The 24,047-nt window shown below is 40.2% G+C and overlaps 1 protein-coding gene across 1 annotated transcript in view; it reads left to right on the top strand.

Annotated features, from left to right (window-relative positions):
• Window positions 1-24,047, top strand: part of CSMD1 (CUB and Sushi multiple domains 1) — a 1,252,749-nt gene that overhangs the window by 1,118,530 nt on the left and 110,172 nt on the right. The window contains exons 44-49 of the mRNA XM_038771657.1: window positions 861-1,038; window positions 1,925-2,070; window positions 6,967-7,047; window positions 9,172-9,285; window positions 16,840-17,028; window positions 17,918-18,064. Coding sequence (XP_038627585.1) covers window positions 861-1,038; window positions 1,925-2,070; window positions 6,967-7,047; window positions 9,172-9,285; window positions 16,840-17,028; window positions 17,918-18,064 — 855 coding nt within the window. The remainder of the gene's footprint in view (window positions 1-860; window positions 1,039-1,924; window positions 2,071-6,966; window positions 7,048-9,171; window positions 9,286-16,839; window positions 17,029-17,917; window positions 18,065-24,047) is intronic.

The following is a 24,047-nucleotide window of genomic DNA, read 5'->3' as shown; positions in this document are numbered from 1 at the left end:
AAATCATCACCATGGTTATCATCATCATCATCATTGTTGTCATCATCATTATTTATGGAGACACTATTGTGGAAAGAGCACTGTATTACATCCTTGGGGGAATACAACCCAGTTTAGTAGACATCATCCCTGCCTTCAAAGAGTCTATTAGTAAAATGGCTCTTCCAACCTTGCAGGAAAAGTATGCAGAAAAACTAAATGGTTGCTGTGAAATTGGTTTCAAAAGAAAATAGTGTCAGATTAATTTGAAATGATGATGATTATCCTGACAATTAATTTTATAATTAAGTTTCCTAAGAAAAATATAATTTTGAGCCTAGTTTCCTTCTTTCGATAGTTCGGTCTGATATTGTTTCCATCAAGGAAACCAAGTGACCACCTGATGGCAATTCCAGTTTTAATCACCCAAATGCACACACAAAAAAGTGTTCCCTGCTCCTTAAAAATCAGACTGTCTCTCCAGGGTCAGGAATGGGAAGGGAAGCCAAATGATGTTTTAACTACGTAGTTGAAATCTGGTAAACACCGCTCGTCTAGTTTCCTAAATTGGACAAATTAATCAAATTGGCATGGTTTTTAAAATGTCTTCCCGAACACTGAATTCATATCACTTCAATTAATTCTGGGTGTTGAATTTTTTTAAAAGGTACCAAAGGAAAAATACCTAGCGAGATAGGAATATGTTCACCCACACCTTTAAGATCTAAATCATTATTGATTAGTGACTTATACATTGTGTCAAATTACCCTTCTAAAATTTTAAAATTAGATTGGAGATTGGAACATTGAACATTTAATGATATAATATACTATGTCATCAAGACGAATGAATCCCTTTATTGCCCTTATTTTCTTCTTAGCTCCTTGTGGATATAATGTGTCATCTCAGAATGGGACAGTTTATTCCCCAGGATTTCCGGATGAATATCCCAATTTAAAAGACTGCACGTGGCTTATTTCTGTGCCCCAGGGTTACGGAGTGTATATCAACTTCACTTTGTTACAGACCGAACCAGTGGATGATTACATTGCAGTCTGGTAAGCGACCTATCGCGTCAGTGATTTGTCTTTGATTTAACAATGATGTCAGTGGCTTTGATATTAGCCTTTGTAATGATATTTAGTTTTTACCAGGAACAATTGGATTTAAGTGAGTAGTGAATAGATATTTACAAAGAGTCACAAAGAAAATGGGGATTAAGACTGTGAGCCCCCTTGTATCTACCCCAGCACTTAGAACAGTGCTTGGCATACAGTTAGCGCTTAACAAATACCATAATTATAATTATTGTTATAAGAGAGAGCAAGGTTAGAGCACGTAAGGATGAAAGTGAGGTGGATGAGTTCGGCCCGGTACATGGATTTCTGCCAATGACATTCTATGGCTCATCCACAGGAGTTAAGTAATAATAATAATAATAATGATGGCGTTTTTATTAAGTGCTTACTATGTGCAAAGCACTGTTCTAAGCGCTGGGGAGTTTACAAAGTGGTCAGGTTGCCCCATGGGAGGATCACAGTCTTAATCCCCATTTTACAGATGAGGGAACTGAGGCCTAGAGAAGTGAAGTGACTTGCCCAAAGTCACACAGCTGACAATTGGCGGAGCCGGAATTTGAACCCATGAACTCTGACTCCAAAGCCCGGGCTCTTCCCAGTAAGCCACGCTGCTTAAGTGGACTGTGGAGATGATAGCACTTAAATGCTATTATTATCATTATTATCATTATTGTTATTAGTTCATCTGAAACTAAATTGCAAATTTATTTTTCTGTCAAGAGAAAATCAACTGTTAATAATAATAATAATAACAGCAATACTTGTGGCTCCCCTTGTTCTTCCCCCCTCCAGCCCTCAGCACTTATGTACATATCTGTAATTGACTTGTTTGTATTAATGACCTTCTCTTTGTCTTTGTCCTAAGGGATGGCCCTGATCAGAATTCTCCTCAGCTGGGAGTCTTCAGCGGTAACACAGCTCTGGAAAGTGCATACAGTTCTACCAATCAAATCCTGCTCATGTTTCACAGTGACTTTTCCACTGGAGGTTTTTTTGTGCTTAATTTTCACGGTCAGTTGATTTCTACCAACCCTCTTAATACAAAGAATTAATGTGTAATGACCTTCTTTGCCTTTGAGAAGCAGCGTGGCTCAGTGGAAAGAGCCCGGGCATTGGAGTCAGAGGTCATGGGTTCAAATCCCGGCTCCACCACTTGTCAGCTGTGTGACTTTGGGCAAGTCACTTAACTTCTCTGTGCCCCAGTTACCACATCTGTAAAATGGGGATTAAGACTGTGAGCCCCCCGTTGGACAACCTGATTACCTTGTTACCTCCCCAGCGCTTAAAACAGTGCTTTGCACATTGTAAGCACTTAATTCATTCATTCAATCATATTTATTGAGCACTTACTGTGTGCAGAGCACTGTATTAAGCGCTTGGGAAGTACAAGTTGGCAACATATAGAGACGGTCCCTACCCAACAGTGGGCTCACAATCTAGAAGGGGGAGACAGAGAACAAAACAAAACATGTTAACAAAATAAAATAAATGGAATAAACATGTACAAATAAAATTAGAGTAATAAATAATAATAAATAATGGCTTAATAAATGCCATTATTATTATTATTATTATTTTAACATACCATTGCTCTTAAGCCAAGATCGCACGTCTGAAAAGCAGGTCATGATGGATTACCGACAAGAGCTTGGTGATTGCTTTGAAAGAACCTTATTTCCTGGAGTATTTTTTTCAATTTATGTCACTTGGCTAGTCAGTCGAGATTATTTACCGGGAGCAGAGCACTGTACCAGGAACCTGAGAGAGTATCAGAGAAGTAAAAACCACAGTCCCTCCCCTTGAGGGGTTTACAGTCTAACAGAGGGGCAGGCACCAAATAATTTATAAATGGGATCACAAAGAGAAAGTGAATAGGAGAGTAAATAAGGATTTAAATAGTGTAGTGTGTAAATCAAAATGTAGGACACTGTATCTGGCTCATATTCTGGGGTGGAGGAATATGAAAATGAACTGGGAAGTTCCTAATCATCGGCAAGTTACTGGATTTGCCCTTCCCCTGTTATTCATCTGCAATCTTCTCCCACAACAGCCTATCTCACTCTCCTCGAATGTCTCAAATTTAGCTTCTCAATTTGCTTCGTTCTTGATTCTCCCCTCTAGCTCTTTGCTCCTGTCCTTTCTCTTGGCTGGACCTCCCTCCCATTTCAAATCTACCAGACTACAGCTCTCCGTGTTTTTGAAGTCCTTCTGAAAGCACTCCCCATGGATTGAAATTGTCCCTCTCATCCTTGCACTTATTAAAACAGCAAAATATCTCTCTTATCCATGTGCCTACTCCAGAAATAAGGAATGATTTCATTCATTTTCCTGATCATATGTTTATACAATGCCTGTGCAGAGGCTGGACTTTGAAAATATTTTTCGTAATATTAACTGAACCTCATCTATAAAATGGAGATTAAATCTCCGCTCTCCATGCCCCTTAGATTTTAATTCTCATTTTGGAGCCAGGCATTGTGTCTGACCTGGTTATCTTCTATCTACCCTACCGCCTAGTACGGTGATTGGTACATAGCAAGTGCTTAAGAAATAACATGATAATTTTTACTATTATTATTGTGTAGACAGTCCAAACCTGTTCACTGGAAATAATGTCAGATGGGAAGGAGTTATCCATTTAATGTAAATTGGAATTTTAGGATGTTAGATTCAGGGAGTCCTCTATGATAGCCAAAGATGACAGAAATAGATTTATAAGTGATTTTTTCAAGTTTTTTTTTTAATTTTCCCATCATTTGGAGAGTACATGTTCAGCATTATGGGATTTAATAATAATGATTACAGTAATAGTAAATGATGCTGATATTTGCTAGGTGGTTACTATGTGCTAAGTACTAAGCTAAGAACTGGGGTGGGATACAGGATAATGAGACTAGTCATACCCCAGTTGCACAAGGAAATCGCAGTCTATGGGGGAGAGAGGCCAATGTTTTTAAGAGCAATAGCATTGTTGATACCCAGACATCATTATTTTATTCTACTTTATTGCCCCTTTGGCTCAGAGATTTCTCTGGACTTGCTTTTCAGGGGAATGAAGTATCAACATTGGTTGTATTAGTATTAATGCTAATGAAAATGTTGAAATAAAAATAATACATTGGAAGAAAATGACCAATCCTTGTCAAGTGTCTCATCACTCTTCCTTATTCCCATCTAATTTATTTTTTTTGGAGACTGCAAGGGGCAAGTATTTTTAAAACATCAGATCTATAAGCAGATGGAAAGAGAGCATTGAGCGGTGCTAGACTCATAATATTCATTGTAGCCTCAAAGTGCAATTTGGCTAAAAGACATAAATGTATAGCCAGAATCTGGACTGCAGTTTGTTTTTTTTTTTAATTTATTGAATTAATTTTATCTTTAAAGAAATATTTATGACAATGATGTAGAGATATTTCATCACATCTGGTAGACCACTGATCTCATATTCAAAACACTCTGAAATCATATCTCCTACAGGAAACCTTACCTGGTTTATATTTCATGCTATCCACCCTCCACCAAAAGTGCTTATGATCAGACCCTCCTTCCCCCCCAAAAAAATCTTTGTCCTTATCTTTAATTCTGTATCATTTTCTCAATGGTAATCATGCTACTGATACCCATCGACTTGTTTTGTTGTCTGTCTCCCCCCTTCTAGACCGTGGGCCTGTTTTGGGGTAGGAATTGTCTCTATCTGTTGCCAAATTGTGCTTTCCAAGTGCTTAGTACAGTGCTCTGCACACAATAAGTGCTCAATAAATATGACTGAATGAATGAAACAATCAATCAACTGTATTCACTGAGCACTTACTATGTGCAGAGAAATGTACTAAGCACTGGGAAGAGTACAACATAACAATAAAGAGACATATTCCCTGCCCACAACAAGCTTATAGTCTAGAGGGGGAGACAGACATTGCTCTGCACACAGTAAGTGCTCAATAAGTATGACTGAATGAATGAAACAATCAATCAACTGTATTCACTGAGCACTTACTATGTGCAGAGAAGTGTACTAAGCACTGGGAAGAGTACAATATAACAATAAACAGACATATTCCCTGCCCACGACAAGCTTATAGTCTAGAGTGGGAGACAGACATCAATATAAACCAATAAATTACAGATATATAAGTGCTGTAGGACTGGGAGGGAGGATGAAGAAAGGGAGTAAGTCAGGGTGACATAGAAGGGAGTGGGAGAGGAGGAAAGGAGGGCTTTGTCAGGGAAGGCTTCTTGGAGGAGATGGGCCTTCAGTAAGGCTTTGAAGGGGAGGAGAGGAATTGCCTGTCTCATATGAGGAGGGAGGGGGTTCTTGACCAGAAGCAGGACATGGGCGAGAGGTTGGCAGTGAGGTAGATGAGATCGAGGTACAGTGAGAAGATGAGAAGGTTGGCATTTGATGAGCAAAATGTGTGGGCTGGATTGTAGTAGGAGTGAAGCGAGGTGAGGTAAGGTGGGCAAGCTAATTGCTTTTTCCTCCCTTTCTCCTACCTATTGAGAAGCAGCGTGGCTTAGTGGAAAGATCCCGAGCTTGGGAGTCAGAGGTAGTGGGTTCTGATCCCAGCTCCGCCACTTGTCAGCTGTATGAGTTTGGGCAAGTCACTTCAATCAATCAATCAATCAATCGTATTTATTGAGCGCTTACTGTGTGCAGAGCACTGTACTAAGCGCTTGGGAAGTACAAGTTGGCAACATATAGAGACAGTCCCTACACAACAGTGGGCTCACAGTCTAAAAGGGAGAAACAGACATTTCACTTTCACTTAAGTGAACAGACAGTTCACTTAAACTTAGTAAAGATTCTGCCTTCCGTGATGATTCTTTAGATTAATTAGAATTATTTTCTCTTTTTCTGGTGGTCACTCTATGCAACACTAGTGATTATTAATGTATGATTCTAAATGATCTATTATCATGTGAATGCCTTTCTGTTCCAATTCCATTCACTTTTCTGTGCCTCAGTTACCTCATCTTAATCCCTCATCTGGGATTAAGACTGGGAGCCCTATGTGGGACAACCTGATTGCCTTGTATCTATCCCAGTGCTGAGCACATAGTGAATGCTTAACAAATATTGTTATTTGTTAACAAATTATTATTATTATTATTATTATCATCGGAAGAGCAGGAATCAGGTACTCACTCAAGTCCTTAGTACAGTGCTCTATACACAGTAGCTGTTCAGTAAATACAATTGACTCATCTAATTTGTAAATATTAGGCTTATAATATTTATTCATTCATTCATTCAATCGTATTTACTGAGCGCTTACTGTGTGCAGAGCACTGTACTAAGTGCTTGGGAAGTACAAGTTGGCAACATATAGAGACGGTCCCTACCCAACAGTGGGCTCACAGTCTAGAAGATTATAATACATATAACATGTATATATTGATAATAATATATATATTGATAATGATATAACTTTTGGCTCAGTGGATAGAGCACGGGCTTGGGAGTCAGAGGTCATGGGTTCAAATCCCGGTTCCACCGCTTATCAGCTGTGTGACCTTGGGCAAGTCACTTAACTTCTCTGGGCTTCAGTTACCTCATCTGTAAAATGGGGATTAAGATCGTGAGCCCCACGTGGGACAACCTGATCACCTTGTATCCTCCCCAGCTCTTAGAACAGTGCTTTTCACATAATAAGCGCTTAACAAATACCCAAATTATGTATTATTATTGTTAAAATACGGGTTTCAACGAAATGTCAGTTTAAATGATGTGTATGAGCAGATACATCTAATTAAGAATGAATAAAGTACAATTGAGCTAAGATATCTGTAATAGCAAAGTATTAGCCATTCACTTATCTAAGCTTTATTGGAATGGTGTAGTTAAACTGGCACTTTAATTTCCAAAACATATTTATTCATGTCTTCTCTTAAAAATATTTTCAGCTTATCAGCTCAAGAAGTGCCAGCCGCCACCAGCAGTTCCCCAGGCTGACATATTTAAAGAAGATGATGATTTTGAGATAGGTAATGTAATTGTTTCCCTTTATTAAATGCCAGTTTTATTTGCCTGACCTGTGCCGTCCTGCCCATCCCTTAAACTTAGTAAAGATTTTGCCTTTCATGATGAATCTTTAAATTAATAAGAATTATTTTCTCTTTTTCTGGTGGTCACTCTATGCAACACTAGTGATTATTAATGTATGATTCTAAATGATCTATTATCATGTGAATGCCTTTCCGTTCCAATTAAACATAACCACAAGTTGGAATAATGGGTGTTTTCACTTCACATTTTGAGAAGAGCATGTTTAGAGAGCTGGAGTATCACAAGTTTGGGCTCTGATCACTACAGTCTCAAAAGAGCTTCTTGTGAACATGAGTGAGACACTGAAATAAGTAGTATTGGAGCTTGCGTTATGCATAATGCAAGGTTTCACAATAAAGCAGATGTCATATACAGGGGAATGGATATCCTGTTTTCTTCTTGCATGTATTTTGTACACAGAAGATACAGTGTCTATAATGGGTTCTTGTTTGTATCATTCTATAGAACATTTTCTTAAAGTAATCTAAGCACATATTCGCTTGTCACAGGGGAAATTAGAAATAGATGGGGAATACACTTACTCATATTTATAAAGATAATTTCATGTTTCAAATCTAAATAAGAAATGATCTACTAGCAACTTTGTCTGTAAAAATGGAGATTAGATTCTTGTTCTCCCTTTCCTTTGAACTGTGAGTCCCATGTGGGATGTGGGCTGTTTGACCTGGTTGTATCTACCCCAGTGCTTAGCATATAGTAAGCAGTTGCATATTGAAATCAGTCAGCAAAAACCACAATTTTTATTATTAACTTTAATAGGTGTGAATGATTATTCTGCTGCCCAAACAGATTTTGGTCTTTAGTCCCCCCATCTAAACTCCTAAAGGGATTACAGCACTGTAGAAATTGTTGAGGGAAGAAAACTCTACCTACCATCCTTGCACTTCACTTTCAGCCTTGTTCATGGGGCTTTTGGGGTGCCTGCTGGTAGAACTCTTTATGGGCTCAGGACACAAGGCTATTTTGAAGAGCATTACACTTCCAGTGAGAGGGAGCAAGCCTTTACTTAAGCTTTCAAACAATCTCCATCTTTTGACTAGGGAAAATCTGGCTCGGTCTGTGTGACATTATTCTGTGAAAGAGACTGAAGGCGTAGAAGAAGTGCAGAAATGTCACAGTTCTACCTTCGTTTGGGTTATCTGAAAACTCCAAATGCAAAATTATTCATTCATTCATTCAGTCGTATTTATTGATTGCTTACTGTGTGCAGAGCACTGGACTAAGCGCTTGGGAAGTACAAGTTGGCAACATATAGAGATGGTCCCTACTCAACAATGGGCTCACAGTCTAGAAGAGGAAACAGTAAGGCCCAGTGGGAAGAACACGAGCCTGACTTGGTTCTAATCATGGTTCTGCCTAATAATAAGGAAAAGAAGAAATAAAAGAAGAATAGTATATTTGTTAACCATTTACTATGTGCCAACCACAGTACGAAGCACGGGGGTAGATACCAGTTTATCAGGCTGGTAAACTCGGAGACTGCCTCTGTCCCATATGGGGCTCACAGGCTGAAAAGGAGGGAGTAGGTTTTTAATTCCATCATACAGATGAGGAAAATCAGGCACAGACAAGTTAAGTGATTTGCCCAAGGTCACACAGCAGGTTGGTGGCAGAGGCAGGATTAGAACCCAAGACCTTTGACTCCGAAGCCCGGGCCCCTTCCATTAGGCTGCACCTGCCTGCTGAATGACTTTGGGCCAGCTGCTTAACTGAGCCTCAGTTCCTCATCTGTAAAATCCCCATTTTCAGTACTTGTTTTCCCTCCCACTTAGACTGTGGGCTGCATGGGAAACAGGGACTGTTTCCAATCTGATTATTCTCCCCTGCCTTTAGCATAGTCCTTGGCATGTAGGAAGTGCTTAAAAAAAGCCATAATTATTATGATTTCTTTATTATCATTGTTGTAACTTGAGCCATAAGTGTTCAGATTGAAAGAAATAAAAGGATGAGAAATATTCATGTTTTGATTTTGCGTTGTAAAAGGATCATATTAAGCATATTGAACAGCGTTAACAAGCATATTGTACTGTGAATTATTTCAGGAGACTTTGTAAAGTACCAGTGCCATCCTGGATATACATTAGTAGGAAATGATATATTGACCTGCAAGCTCCGGGCTCAATTGCAATTTGAGAGTTCTCCCCCATCCTGTGAAGGTAAGTGCCTTCGTGGACTCCGGGATACAAATCAATTCACCATGCGGTCTTTCATGTCTGCCTTTATGTTAACTTGAAGAGCTAACCAGGTCTTTACATTGCAACCTTTTTCCACGAGGAGCCTATCAATTTAAGCTGGAATTAATCTTCCTCTTTGCTGATAGCTCTTGGAAAGATTTAAGGCTATTCTGCACACAAATAGATTCATAAGGAGTTCTTTGACTCTTTATGAGTCAAAGATGATTTATTTCCAGCTTCTTTAAGAAGTTCTAATATATAGCTTAAGATAGATACCAACTGAAATGCTTTCAGTGGCATTCTGAAAGATGAGGCGAGACGTAACGTTCTATATTATCTCAGGATGCGTGACTCCCGATTTTTTCAGTCTTCTATAATTCTATTTTCAGTCTATAATCCCACATCCACCACATATCAGTTGTGTAACTTTGGGCATATCACTTAAGTTATCTGCGCCTCAGTTCCCTCATCTGTAAAATGGGGGTTAAGACTGTGATCCCTACATGGGACAACCTGATTACTTCAATCAATCAATCAATCATATTTATTGAGCGCTTACTGTGTGCAGAGCACTGTACTAAGCGCTTGGGAAGTACAAGTTGGCAACATATAGAGACCGTCCCTACCCAACAGTGGGCTCACAGTCTAAATGGGGGAGACAGAGAACAAAACCAAACATACTAACAAAATAAAATAAATAGAATAGATATGTACAAGTAAAATAAATAAATTAATAGAGTAATAAATATGTACAGACATATATACATATATACAGGCGCTGTGGGGAAGGGAAGGAGGTAAAATGAGGGGGATGGAGAGGGGGACGAGGGGGAGAGGAAGGAAGGGATTACTTGTATCTCTCCCAGTGTTTAGAACAGTGCTTGGCACATAGTAAGCACTTAAGAAATACCATCATCATCATTATTATTATTGTAAACTGATTTGAGTGAGTGTAAACACAAATTTTCCCAAATACTCCAATTGGGGATTTTGCCAGATGTCATTTTTTGGAGGTTATTTGATGAATGGAATGACACAGTTCAACACTGGGTTGGTTTGAAAAACAAAACGCCTGTCAAACACAATATGATATTATTCTCTAATTTACAATGTAAAGAAAACAAATCACGGTTGAGATTCTCTATATCTCCCCAGGCAATTTCTCTAGATAGTTTCTGCAGCTTCACCGGGAGGCAGACGAAAAAAGGTGCAGCATAGCCAGAGCCAATGGTGCAGCTGAGCTGCCTGATTTTGGAGGGTTTCAAGGCTGCTCTGCTTACAACAGCCATCACTGTGGAGCACAAAGCTGGGTTGTTTCAGAGGGCGACAGGGTGGAGGGTGATAAGATATCTCCATTCCTTCTATTTTCACCTGCTCCTCATCTCTGAGAGACAGGCCACTTGAATCACTGTGTGGAAGTATGTGTATATGTGTGTGTACTTTTCATTTTCATTCATTGTATTTATTGAGTACTTATATTATATATTATATATTATATATATATTATATATTATATTATATATAAGGATTATGTCCCTCTGTGTGTCTCATCTTTCATTCATTCATCCGTTCAATCATATTTATTGAGCGCTTACTGTGTTCAGAGCGCTGTACTAAGCATTTGGGAAGTGCAAGGCGGCAACATATAGAGACGGTCCCTACCCGACAACGGGCTCACAGTCTAGACGGGGGAGACAGACGACAAAACAAAACATGTAGACAGGTCAAAATCGTCAGAACAAATAGAATTAAGGCTATATGCACATCATTAACAAAATAAATAGAATAATAAATGTGTACAAGTAAAAAATTAAGTAATAAATCTGCACAAATATACACAAGTTCTGTGGGGAGGGGAAGGAGGTAGGGTGGGGGGAATGAGGAAGAGGAGAGGAAAAAGGGAGCTCCGTCTGGGATTGCCTCCTGGAGGAGGTGAGCTCTCAGTAGGGCTCTGAAGGGAGGAAGAGAGCTACGTATCATTTCCCGTATTCCTAGAGCAGGAACACACAAGGGTATATTTTCATAGGAAAATAGTCTTGTTTGCATCAGTTCAAGCTAATGTGTGTAAGTGTTGCTATGCTGAATTGTGACTATTAACAAATATCAACCCCAAATATTACATTGGATACTGGCTTACAGGAGATTTGTACTTCTCAAGTGCTTATTACAGTGCTCCGCACACCATAAGTGCTCAATAAATATGATTGAATGAATGATGTGGCAAAGAAAATATAGGACGTGTTTGCTGAGCATTTGTTAAGTGCTTGCGTTGTGCAGGATATCATTGACGTGGCAAAGAAAATATAGGAAGTGTTTTGTTTTGGGTTTTTTTTGTTAAGAGTATTTGTTAAGTGCTTGTTTTGTGCAGGCACCGTATTAAGCAGCACTTGGAGAAGCAGCGTGGCTCTGTGGAAAGAGCACAGGCTTGGGAGTCAGAGGTTGTGGGTTTGAATTCCAACTCCACCACTTGTCAGCTGTGTGACCTTGGGCAAGCCACTTAACTTCTCTGTTCCTCAGTTACCCCATCTGTAAAATGGGGATTAAGACTGTGAGCACCCCGTGGGACAACCCTGATCACCTTGTATCCCCCCAGCGTTTAGCACAGTGCTTTGCACATAGTAAGCGCATAGCAAATGCCATTATTATTATTACTGTTATTAAGTATACTGGGTTGTATAGAAACATAGCTTGGGCAGAGTCCCTGTCCCACACGGGGCTCACAATCTTAATCCCCATTACAGATGAGGAAACAGGCCCAAAGGAATTAAGTGATTTGCCCAAGGTCACACAGGAGACAAGTGGGAGATCTGGGATTAAAACCCAGGTCTTTTTTTTTTATTTTTTTATGGCATTTATTAAGCACTTACTATGTGCAAAGCACTGTTCTAAGTGCTGGGAAGATTACAAGGTGATCAGGTTGTCCCACGGGGGGCTCACAGTCTTAATCCCCATTTTGCAGTTGAGGGAACTGAGGCCCAGAGAAGTGAAGTGACTTGCCCAAAGTCACACAGCTGACAATTGGCAGAGCCGGGATTTGAACCCATGACCTCTGACTCCAAAGCCCGTGCTCTTTCCTACTGAGCCATGCTGCTTCTCATTTCCGAATCGGAAAGCAGTCTTTCCGATTCCCAGGCCCGTGCTCTTTCTACTAGGTCATACTGCTTCTAGTGATTAAGCTATTGTTAATCAGTATATTAATTGAGCACTTACCATGTGCTGAGCACTGTACTGGTGTCTTGGGAGAGAATGATACAGTAGAGTTCTTATAAATGTTTTCTGACCACATACTATTACTACTGCTACTACTACTACTAATAATAATAAAAAGCAGCATGGCTCAGTGGAAAGAGCACAGGCTTTGGAGTGAGAGGTCAGGGGTTCAAATTCTGACTCCGCCAATTGTCAGCTGTGTGACTTTGGGCAAGTCACTTAACTTCTCTGTGCCTCAGTTAGCTCATCTGGAAAATGGGGATTAAGACTGCGAGCCCCCCAGGACAGCCTGATCAACTTGTAACCTCCCCAGTGCTTAGAACAGTGCTTTGCACCTAGTGAGTGCTTAATAAATGCCATTATTATTATTGTTATTACTTGTATTGATATGCACTTACTATGTGCCAGGGACTATACTAAGCCTGGAGCCCAAAGTCTAGACATATTGGCTTTGCACAGATATCATCAGTGGGAAATGTTATTTTCAACCTGACAACAGAATTGATTATTTCAGCAATCTAATTTTCAGGTTACCCAGACTACAGAGTGAATAAAAATTGAGAAGAGACAGTTAATGATCATTCCCTTTTAGAGGACCATGGAGAAGTATCATACTCTAGAAATTGGTCGGGGCAGAGATTGTCTGTCTTTGTTGCTGAATTGTACTTTCCAAGTGTTCAGTACAGTACTCTGCACACAGTAAGCATTCAATAAATATGAATGAATGAATGAATGTGATGAATTAACCAATTTTGTACAATGTGGTCGTTACCATAATATTCCAATGTACAGAATTTCAAAGGTAAACAATAGAAGTAGAGAAGTATCATGGCTTAGTGGAAAGAGAACAGGTCTTGAAGTCATAGGATCTGGATTCTAATCCCATTTCCGCTTGCTGTGTGACCTTGGGCAAATCAGTTACCTACTCTGTTCTTCAGTTTCCTCTTCTATAAAATGAGGATTCAATACCTGTTCTCCCTCTTACTTTGACTGTGAGCCCCATATGATACAGGGAGTTTGCCCAATCTGATTAACTTGTTTCCACCCCAGCTGTGTGACTTTGGGCAAGTCACTTCACTTCTCTGTGCCTCAGTTACCTCATCGGTAAAATAGGGATTAAGACTGTGAACCCGTGGCACAACCTGATCACCTTGTACCCTCCCCAGTGCTTAGAACAGTGCTTTGCACATAGTAAGCTCTTAACAAATACAATGGCATTTATTAAGTGCTTACTATGTGCAAAGCACTGGGGAGGTTACAAAGTGATCAGGTTGTCCCACGGGGGGCGCTCACAGTCTTAATCCCCATTTTACAGATGAGGTAACTGAGGCACAGAAAAGTGAAGTGACTTGCCCAAAGCCACACAGCTGACAATTGGCGGAGCTGGGATTTGAACCCATGACCTCTGACTCCAAAGCCCGGGCTTTTTCCACTGAGCCATGCTGCAATAAGAAGAAGAAGAATAGTAATAACAGTAGTTTGAGAGTGCTCTACCTAGTTTCCTTTTTTAAATAATCAGATAAAATACTTTAAATAATAAGAAAAGTACAGAAATAACCTAATGTGTGTAGAATGAATCTATCCTACAATCTTTGTCAATGTGTTTTCAGTTGCACATTTTTAGCCCTATTCTAATATTATTTCTTTTCTTTTTTATGCATCCATTTTGTCTCTCTTTTACCCGTCGTATCTGATTGATTGTTGTATATTCATTCCTATGAATTGTTGCCAGGGGCAACACACACTTACAGTGTGAAAGCTTTGAAGGGACTACAGGATTTCCTCCAACTATGCTGTTCATTTCTCAGCTAGCAATCAAAAGCTCAGAAGTGCCCAAAATCTACACCAGGGACTCTCCTAAGCTCTCCACCACAGAGAGACATCTGCTTGCAATTCCCATCAAAAACACACTCTGAGGGAATTTTTGTCAACGACCCTCTTATTTCATGCTTTTAGTCATCACACCTACATACAAAATTATTCGGCAGTGTTCCATCCAAATCGAAAACTATCCGGGAGCCTTGAAAACCCAAAGCATAATTTTTCTGTGCTTTTCAGTAAATTGGGTTAAGAAATACAATCTGGTCCTCAGATTATTGTGAATAACAGAGGTAAGCAAATCACTATCCTAAGGAGAGGAAGAAAAGTGGTGAAAGGTGTGTCAGAGATCAGGGGATCCGATTCTTTAGCCCGGAAAGTCAAGCCGTGGACTGAAGTGGGAGGTGAAGAGGGATTTATTTGATGCCGAATCCAGGAGGGAGAGCAACATCTTGAAAGCAAGGTTTCTTTGTTGGCAGGGAACATGTCTTTGAACTCAGTTCAATTGTGCTCTCTCAAGTGCTTACTACAGTGCTCTATACATGGTAAGTGATCAATAATAATAATAACCATAATAACAATGGCATATGTTAAGTGCACTGTTCTAAGCGCTGGGGTAGATACAAGGTATTCAGGTTGGCCCACGTGGGGCTCACTGTCTTAATCCCCATTTTACAGATGAGGGAACTGAGGCACAGAGAAGTCAAGTGACTTGCCCAAAGTCACACAGCTGACAAGTGGCAGAGCCGGAATTAGAACCCATGACCTCTGACTCCCAAGCCCGGGCTCTTTCCACTAAGCCACGCTGCTTCTCGATAAATACGAGCCATCAATAAGGTTGGGGTGATGCATCCCCAAAGCTAATCTAATAACGGAGCCAGAAACATCATGAAGATAAAATGGTGCTCATTCTTCCCCTAACATGGAATTTAGAGGGGCAAAGGGGACTAGGGAAGGAGTGTACCTGTAGGGTGATAAATGATCTGAGAAGCAGTGTGGCTTAGTGGAAAGAGCCTGGGCTTTGGAGTCAGAGGTCACGGGTTCAAATCCCACCTCAGCCATTTGTCGGCTGTGTAACTTTGGGCAAGTCACTTAACTTCTCTGGGACTCAGCTACCTCATCTGTAAAATGGGGATGAAGACTGTGAGCCCTCTGTGGGGCAACCTGATCACCTTATAACCTCCCCAGTGCTTAGAACAGTGCTCTGCACATAGTAAACGCTTAATAAATGCCATTGTTATTATTATTATTATTATTATTATTTTTAGGACCTACTGTGTCATCCATGTCATAGAAAAGAAAGCAGCGTCTGTTGGTGGGCCTTCACATGCTCCTTTCTTTACAAAGTATCTGTATGATGATCTTGTGACTAGATAAGAAAATCATCATCATCAATGGTATTTATTACTATGTGCAGAGCACTGTACTAAGCGCTTGGGAAGTACAAATTGGCAACACATAGAGACAGTCCCTACCCAACAGTGGGCTCACGACTAGAAAGGTGCTTGGTGCCTAGTAAGCACTTAACATGTACCATAATTATTACTGTAATCATTAAAGAATGGTAGCAGAATTTTAAGCAGAAATCAAATCATTTCTCTATTGTCTTTTTTTAATTCATTTATTACCATATTCATTCAGTCATATTGAGTGCTCACTGTTCAATATTGAAAATTTTGAAAATTTGAAAATATTGAAAATATTGAATTTTGCCCTTTGCTGATACCCATTGTCCGCACTTAATTACTGTGCTCATTGCATTATCTATTAAATTTTGAAAAAAAAAATTCTCTGTGGAATTTGAATGATAAATATCCTTATTTCAATGTAAAGTTTGTGCTTCAGACATAAGATGTTCTGTGATGTTCATCATCCCGAAGGCTGCTTGATTTTTCTACGCTCGAAAAATCTGCTTCCCTCGGGGAGAATAGGTGTGAAGGGAATATATTTTGTTTACTGTATGTAATGTCCACAAGATAAAAGGACAAGTGTCAAACTCATTCATCATTTTGAAATATTTTTGTTAGATAAAAGTTATTGGTATTAAAAGATGACCAACTCTACTAGAATTCTGGAAAAAAAAATTCCCAGAGCTTGAAAGAAAGTGGGAAGAGGTGGGGAAGATTGAGACTGGGGTCAGCGTTAACCAAAAACCATAGACATAAATTGAAGAGGATCAGGTTGCTTCAAATATAAATTGTATGGTTTGTTCAATAATGACTCTATTGTAGTCCCCAATTCCATTTCGATCCAGTGACTGTTCCTTAATGAGCCTGCCAACATGAAATATAGGCAGCCTAATCCACAGAGGTAATCCCGGTATGACAATCCACTTCTAGTTACCCCAAGATGATATATCTATCATTCAACACTTTTCAAGAAATCTTCGAATGGGAATACCACGTCTTTTTAAGGCACCGAGTCAACATCAGTCTAGATTTTTCAGGATGCAGTATTGAGTCTCTCTTCAACAACAACAGCAAAAATGATTTCTATTCAAATTTTTAGCACAATGTCCAGCGAATGAAATCCGCACCGATTCAGCTGGAGTAATCCTCAGTCCCGGATATCCAGGCAACTACTTTAATTCCCAAACCTGTTCTTGGACTATTAAAGTTGAAGTAGGCTACAATATCACCATCTTTGTGGAAACATTCCAGAGCGAAAAGCAGTTTGATGAGCTGGAAATATTTGATGGTAAGAATCGGATTAACTTTTGCTGGACAAAGTAGTTGATTGTATAAAAGAATATGCATGCGTAAAAGCTGAATATCCTTAAACAGAGTGCATAATACTTGGGACTGACTGAACATGGCTAAGGGGAATAAAAGAGATTAAGGAATGAAACAGACTAAAATTAGATGAAGGGTTGGTGTGAGCTAAGGACCTGAAGGGGAAAGAATATTTCAGTTTCACCAAGAGGAATAAAGACATTTTTACGAATCATTTTCTTACAATGCTATTGAAGTTTCAAAATTATTGGCCCTCAGTGTTTCTTAAAGTACATACGTGTGCCTCACAACTATTTGCATCTGTGTGTTTGTTCAAAGAAGAATTGTACACATCCAGAAACACTAAATGGTCCTCAGAATGGTAAATTTGGACTTTGCAAAATTATACAAATAGGTGTGATCCTTTATAATTTGGAAAAGTTTGTTCAAAGAAACATTGTACACATCCAGAAACACTAAATGGTGAGGAATGGTAAATTTGGACTTGGCAAAATTATACTAATAGGTGTGGTCCTTTATTTTTTTGAAACGTTTGTTCAAAGGAAAATTGTACACATCCAGAAACACTAAATGGTGAGGAATGGTAAATTTGGACTTTGCAAAATTATACAAATAGATGTGATCCTTTATAATTTTGAAAAGTATGGACTGCTGTGGTACTCCTGTGTCTCACATTTACCAAGAGGAATGTACTGTCCTTATGGCACTGAGAAATTTAAGATAACTATTTTCTTTTGAAAAGTTAATTGGATGATTCACAGTTCCTCTCAGCAAAAAGTAAAAAATAAAATGGTTTTAAGTTCTTAAAATGCCAAATACATCAGGTGTTGTTTTTTTTCTTTCTCTTTTTAAAGGTTCTTCTGGGCAAAATCCACCGCTGGTAGCTTTAAGTGGAAATCATACTCGTCAGTTAAATTTTACAAGTAAAAGCAATCAGTTATATCTCCGTTGGTCAACTGATCATGCAACCAATAAGAAGGGATTCAAGATTCGTTACTCAGGTTAGTGAAAGTCGTTTGGATTTAATTACATAATATATATGATACTAGTAATCTACTAGTAATACTAGTAATTTTTAGACTGTGAGCCCACTGTTGGGTAGGGACTGTCTCTATATGTTGCCAACTTGTACTTCCCAGGCGCTTAGTACCGTGCTCTGCACACAGTAAGCGCTCAATAAATATGATTGATTGATTGATAGAAATCAATGACAACTAAGGATGGATACGGGTTTGGTCAATCTTGATGACCATTTTCTGAAATATGCACATTACGGAAACTTCCCGAAAATGAGTCTTCATGACTTTCAGCATAAGAAATATATATAGAATACATATAGTGAGAAGCAGCATGGCTCAGTGGAAAGAGCCCGGGTTTTGGAGTCAGAGGTCATGGGTTCAAATCCCGGTCCTGCCAATTGTCAGCTGTGTGACTTTGGGCAAGTCACTTCACTTCTCTGGGCCTCAGTTCCCTCATCTGTAAAATGGGGTTTAAGATTGTGAGTCCCACATGGGACAACCTGATCACCTTGTGCCCTCCCCAGTGCTTAGAACAGTGCTTTGTACATAGTAAGTGCTTAACAAATACCAAAATTATTATTATAATTATTATATGAGAAAGGTAAAAGCCCAGCCTGGCCCTGGCCCTCCCCACTTCCCATCTAACTGCAGCCGGGTTCCCTTTCCTTTTACTGCTCCTTGACTTTTCTCTGTAGCTAGAAATCCCTGCAGCTGAAACATCGCCTGGCCTCTGTGGTGACAAAAGTCGACAGGCCACTACTCAATGGAAAGAGCCCGGGCTTTGGAGTCAGAGGTCATGGGTTCAAATCCTGGCTCTGCCAATTGTCAGCTGTGTGACTTTGAGCAAGTCACTTCACTTCTCCGTGCCTCAGTCACCTCACCTGTAAAATGGGGATGAACACTGTGAGCCCCCCGTGGGACAACCTGATCACCTTGTAAACTCCCCAGCAATTAGAACAGTGCTTTGCACATAGTAAGTGTTTAATAAATGCTATTATTATTATTATTATTATTATAGAGGTGAGTGCAGAAGGAAAGTGGAGGCACCAGAGAGGGGCAAGAGAGAATGTAGCCAGATTAATCCAGATCAGCATCCCATCATTTGGGACAAGGAGGTAGGGCCAAGACGCGCTATCCGTCCATTGGTCTACCAATCTGGGACCACTTAATATTTTCCTATTTCTAGTCTTCAAGACAGAAACAGTGGTACAAGGCTTGAAGAAGGGTTGCAAATGGCCCTGATTAACAACAGTAACAACAAATATTGGGTGAGGTGGAAGGGACTGTGATAAGAATGGAAGGAGCCATTTGGGGTGCATACGGAAGTCAAGAAAATCCCTAGGAATAATAATAATGATAATAATAATGCTATTTGTTAAGATGTTATTGAGAAGCAACGTTGCTTAATGGAAAGAACTCAGGCTTGGGAGTCAGAGGACATGTGTTCTAATCCCGGCTCTGTCAGATGTCTGCTGTGTGACCTTTGGCAAGTCACTTAACTTCTCTGAGCCTCAGTGACCTCATCTGTAGGATTAAAACTGTGAGCGTCATGTGGTACAACCTGATCACCTTACATGCCCCCAGCGCTTAGCACAGTGCTTTGCACATAGTAAGTGCTTAACAAATGCCATCATTATTATTATTATTATTATTGTTATTACCTATCTGTGCCTCAGTTACCTCATCTGTAAAATGGGGATTAAGATTGTGAGCCTCACAGGGGACAATCTGATTACCTTGTATCTTACCCCGGTGCTTGGAACAGTGCTTAGTACATAGTAAGTGCTTAACAAATACCATAATCATCATTAAGCATTTACTGTGTGCCAGGCACCGAACTAAGCGCTGGGCGATACAAGAAAATTGGGTTGGACACAGTCCCTGTCCCTCATCAAGCTCACGGTCTTAATCCCCATTTTACAGATGAGGAAACTGAGGGTCAGGTAAGTGAAGCAAGTGACTTGCCCAAGGTCACACAGCAGACAAGTGGTAGAGTAAGAACTGGAACCCAGGTTCTTCCGACTCCCGGGCCTCTGCTTTATCCAGTAATGGAGGTGAAAAAGCGAAGGAAAAGGGGGAGGAAGGGAACAATGTAGAATGTAGATTATCCATAGCTGCAGGGGACAGTTGTCATGCCTGGGCTGTTTCTGGAATGAAACCTAACTGTATTTCAATAACTCATACTATAACTGTGAAGTTCATCCACATTTTTAGTAGACACACATGTTATGTGCATGCATGTCAAAGACTTCCACAAGATTCCCTGAGGATCAATCAGTGGTTGCCTGTGTTGGACAGGCAATAAATGTTGAAAAATTGTTGGTATGTTTCATCATGAAAAGATAGACAGTCAGCATAAGCATACGTAAGAACAGGCTACATCGACAGCAGCATAAATAATAAGATTAAATTCCTGTTGAAATCAGAGCGGCACTGAAAATTTTGACAAGGTTATCAATGTCAAAGCTGGGAATGAGCCAACATGCTTCCTCATGATGGCAAACTTCCCCTTCCCTTCCACCTAAGAATACTGTGATTTCTCGTAAAATATGGCAAAGTCCTCCTGAGGTAAGACTGGATTTTCTTCAAATATTTATTTTTTAAATCTGTTAAAAAAAAAAAATAGACGGTGTTTTTTTGGAAAGTGCAAGTTCTGTATTAAATAGGTGCTTATGTAAGAACAAAGTGGGAGGCTCAAGTGTTTTGGCAATTTTTGATTACTGTTATTTATGGTTTCCCAAAAAAGTTTCAAAGGAATCAGCCCATGAACAAGTTCGTGCTTTGTATAATTTGACCTGCGTGGACCGCAGTTATGCCGTCAGCGGTCCATTCTTCTAATTCTTAACAGCAGGTACTTAAGACAAGGGAACCATAGTTCTGAGAAACAAAGCCTGTATTAGGGAGTATGTTCAGTGGTTAAATCAAGCATAGAAAAGTGGAAAAACATCTTCAAAGAGTTGTGTAAGGGCTCATTTTAATTACCCGTGAATTTCTACTTCAAAGCAAATGTTTTCACAATAAATGTAAATGTATTTGCAAACATTTCCATCTGGAAATTCTCAGAATTCACGGCCTAAGACAAATTCAAAGGAGGCAAGAGGGTGTCCTGTACTGTGAAACCCTTCTATGAAATGATTGAAACTAGAACTTCCTCTTGAAAACACTTCTGGCTAAGCCAGCCTTTCTTTAAAATCAGTTTCATTTTTGAAAGGACCAACCCTGTATTTCTATGTCTTTCTCGCTAGTATTCATTTATTCATTCAATCATATTTATTGAGCACTTACTGTGTGCAGAGGACTTTAATAAGCACTTGGGAAGTAGAAACTGGCAACATATGGAGATGGTTCCTACCCAGCAATGGGCTCACTATTATAGATAGGGTTGGATAACAGACACACCCTTAACTGAGGGTCACAACTGTTAGTTGTCTAAGGGAATGTTACTTTCTATTCCCGACAGTGGAGATATGTGGGATTGCTTGGGTGGCAGAGAAATTTGAACTTCCTTCTCAGTGGTGAGGGAAGTGTTTGGGAACATTGGAGGTCTTTCATGTCAATGATTAATATTTAATAGGGGTGGTCCTGGGGCTCTTAACATCAGTACTTCTCTTTCTTTGGGCATCCAACATGGATCCTGAGAAGGTAACATTCCTGAGATTGTAAGGAGCTAGGAAACATACACTCCTGCTGTTCTGGAGTATAGCCAGTCTCACAGCATCAAGGTCATGCTCACCCTAATAAAAATAAAAATAATTATGGTATGTGTTCAATCAATCAAGCCTATTTATTGAGCACTTACCGTGTGCAGAGCTCTATTGTAAACTCTTGGAGCACTTGGTAGTATATAACAGACACAGACCCTGCCCACAGTGAGTTTACAGTCTTGAGGGAAGCACTTGTTAAGCAATTACTATGTGACTAGTGCTGTTCTAAGCACCGGGGTAGATACTAAGTAATCTACTGTGGGATTTACAGTCTTAATCCCGATTTTACAGATGAGGTAACAGAGGCACAGAGAAGTCTTTAAAGGGACAAGAAGGCAAAGGAGAAACATTACATATGACAACCCAACAGGGAATAACATTTTGGTGTGCGCAATGTAGCTGGGATTATGGGTTTGACTTTCTAGGTGAATTTCAGTTTCTGTAGAATCTCCTTCAAATGCAAAGCACAGCTACATGCACTCCCCGATACAAATCTTTCAGAACTTGGAGTTAGAGGTGGCAGGACTCTGTCCATAGGAGCTAAGGCAGATCCCCAGACTAAGACCCACTTTTTCTTCCCAGACTGAGCCCCAGTTTTCCTCATCTCCCACTCCCTTCTGTGTCACCTTGACTTAGTTCCTTTGCTCTTCCCCCCACCCAGCCCCAAGGCACTTATGTACATATATGTCATTTTTTTTTATATTGTCTGTCTCCCAGCCTCTAGACTGTAAGCCCATTGTGGGCAGGGAATGTCACTGTTTATTGTTGTATTTTACTTTCCCAAGCATTTAATGCACACAGCAAGCACACAGTAAATACAGTTGAGTGAATGAATGAATCACCAGAAGCTCTGAGACTGATAAAGCCCTACTACCAGCACTCAGAGACCACTGGGAAACCCCTCTTCCCACTTGGGGACTTGGACAGATCTTTGCCCTGTGGAAGATGGAGCTCAGATTTACCCAGGAATTTGGAGTACATAGAAGATGTTAGAGACCCCTTAAGCCTCTATTCAGGCCTCTGGCTATAAGGAAAAGTGTCTGTATCTTTCCACAGCTCTGTTATCTGAAAGAGAAGCGAAAGGGTATACCTTGGGGCAGTGGATAATATCAATGGGCCTGCACCTTTGAGTTTTGATCAATCTCCGTTCATCCCGTGGATTTGGACCAGTTCTTAAGTAAGCCTACAGAATTCTGGACCAAAACAAACGAATCCAATCCTTTGCATTCCCAACTCTCCCAGGAAGATCCCTTAATTGGACCAGACTTCAGCAGTCTTCTAGATCTTAGTGAATACCGAGAAATTAGATAATAATCACCATCATCGTGGTATTCAAGTGCTTACTATGTGCCAGGCACTATACTAAACACTGAGGTGGTTACAAGGAAATAGGATTGGACACAGTCCCTGTCCCATCCAGGGCTCACAGTCTTCATCCCCATTTTACAGATGAGGTAACTGAGGCACAGAAAAGTGAAGTGGCTTTCACAAGACCACACAGCAGACAGGTAGAGGAGCCTGGATTAGAACCCATGACCTAGAGAAGCAGCGTGGCTCAGTGGAAAAAGCCCGGGCTTTGGAGTCAGAGGTCGTTTGTTCAAATCCCCACTCTGGCCACATGTCTGCTGTGTGACCTTGGGCAAGTCACTTCACTTCTCGGAGCCTCAGTTACCTCATCTGGAAAATGGGAATGATGACTGTGAGCCCCACGCGGGACAACCCGATCACCTTGTATCCCCCCCAGTGCTTAGAACAGTGCTTTGCACATAGTAAGCACTTAACAAATGCCATTATGATGATGACCTTCTGATTCCCACCACTACGCCATGCTGCTCCTCTGAAATTTTCAAATTGCAACAGGCCTCCAACACACGGGATTTCTGTTTCAAACTCTAGAGTCACATTCTCTGTGACTCTTTAGAGGTGAGGTTTCTCACTTCAACCATCGAACCTGATTGTGGTCCCTCAAAGACTTCCAACTGGAGTGGGAACAGAGATGCAGAAAATGGGAAATCTCCTCTTGCTCCCGAGTCATTTTCTTCCTAAAGAAAGCAGTCCAGATAGACCACCAATTCTGTCATTTTGTGGAGGGTCTACAGGCAGCATGGCTCAGTGGAAAAAGCACGGGTTTTGGAGTCAGAGGCCATGGGTTCAAATCCCCGCTCCACCACTTGTCAGCTGTGTGACTTTGGGCAAGTCACTTCACTTCTCTGTGCCTCAGTTACCTCATCTGTAAAATGGGAATGAAGACTGTGAGCCCT

This window comes from Tachyglossus aculeatus, chromosome X1 (genome assembly GCF_015852505.1).
Source record: "Tachyglossus aculeatus isolate mTacAcu1 chromosome X1, mTacAcu1.pri, whole genome shotgun sequence".
NCBI classification, from domain to species: Eukaryota; Metazoa; Chordata; class Mammalia; order Monotremata; family Tachyglossidae; genus Tachyglossus; species Tachyglossus aculeatus.
This window is presented reverse-complemented; position numbering and strand designations above follow the sequence as displayed.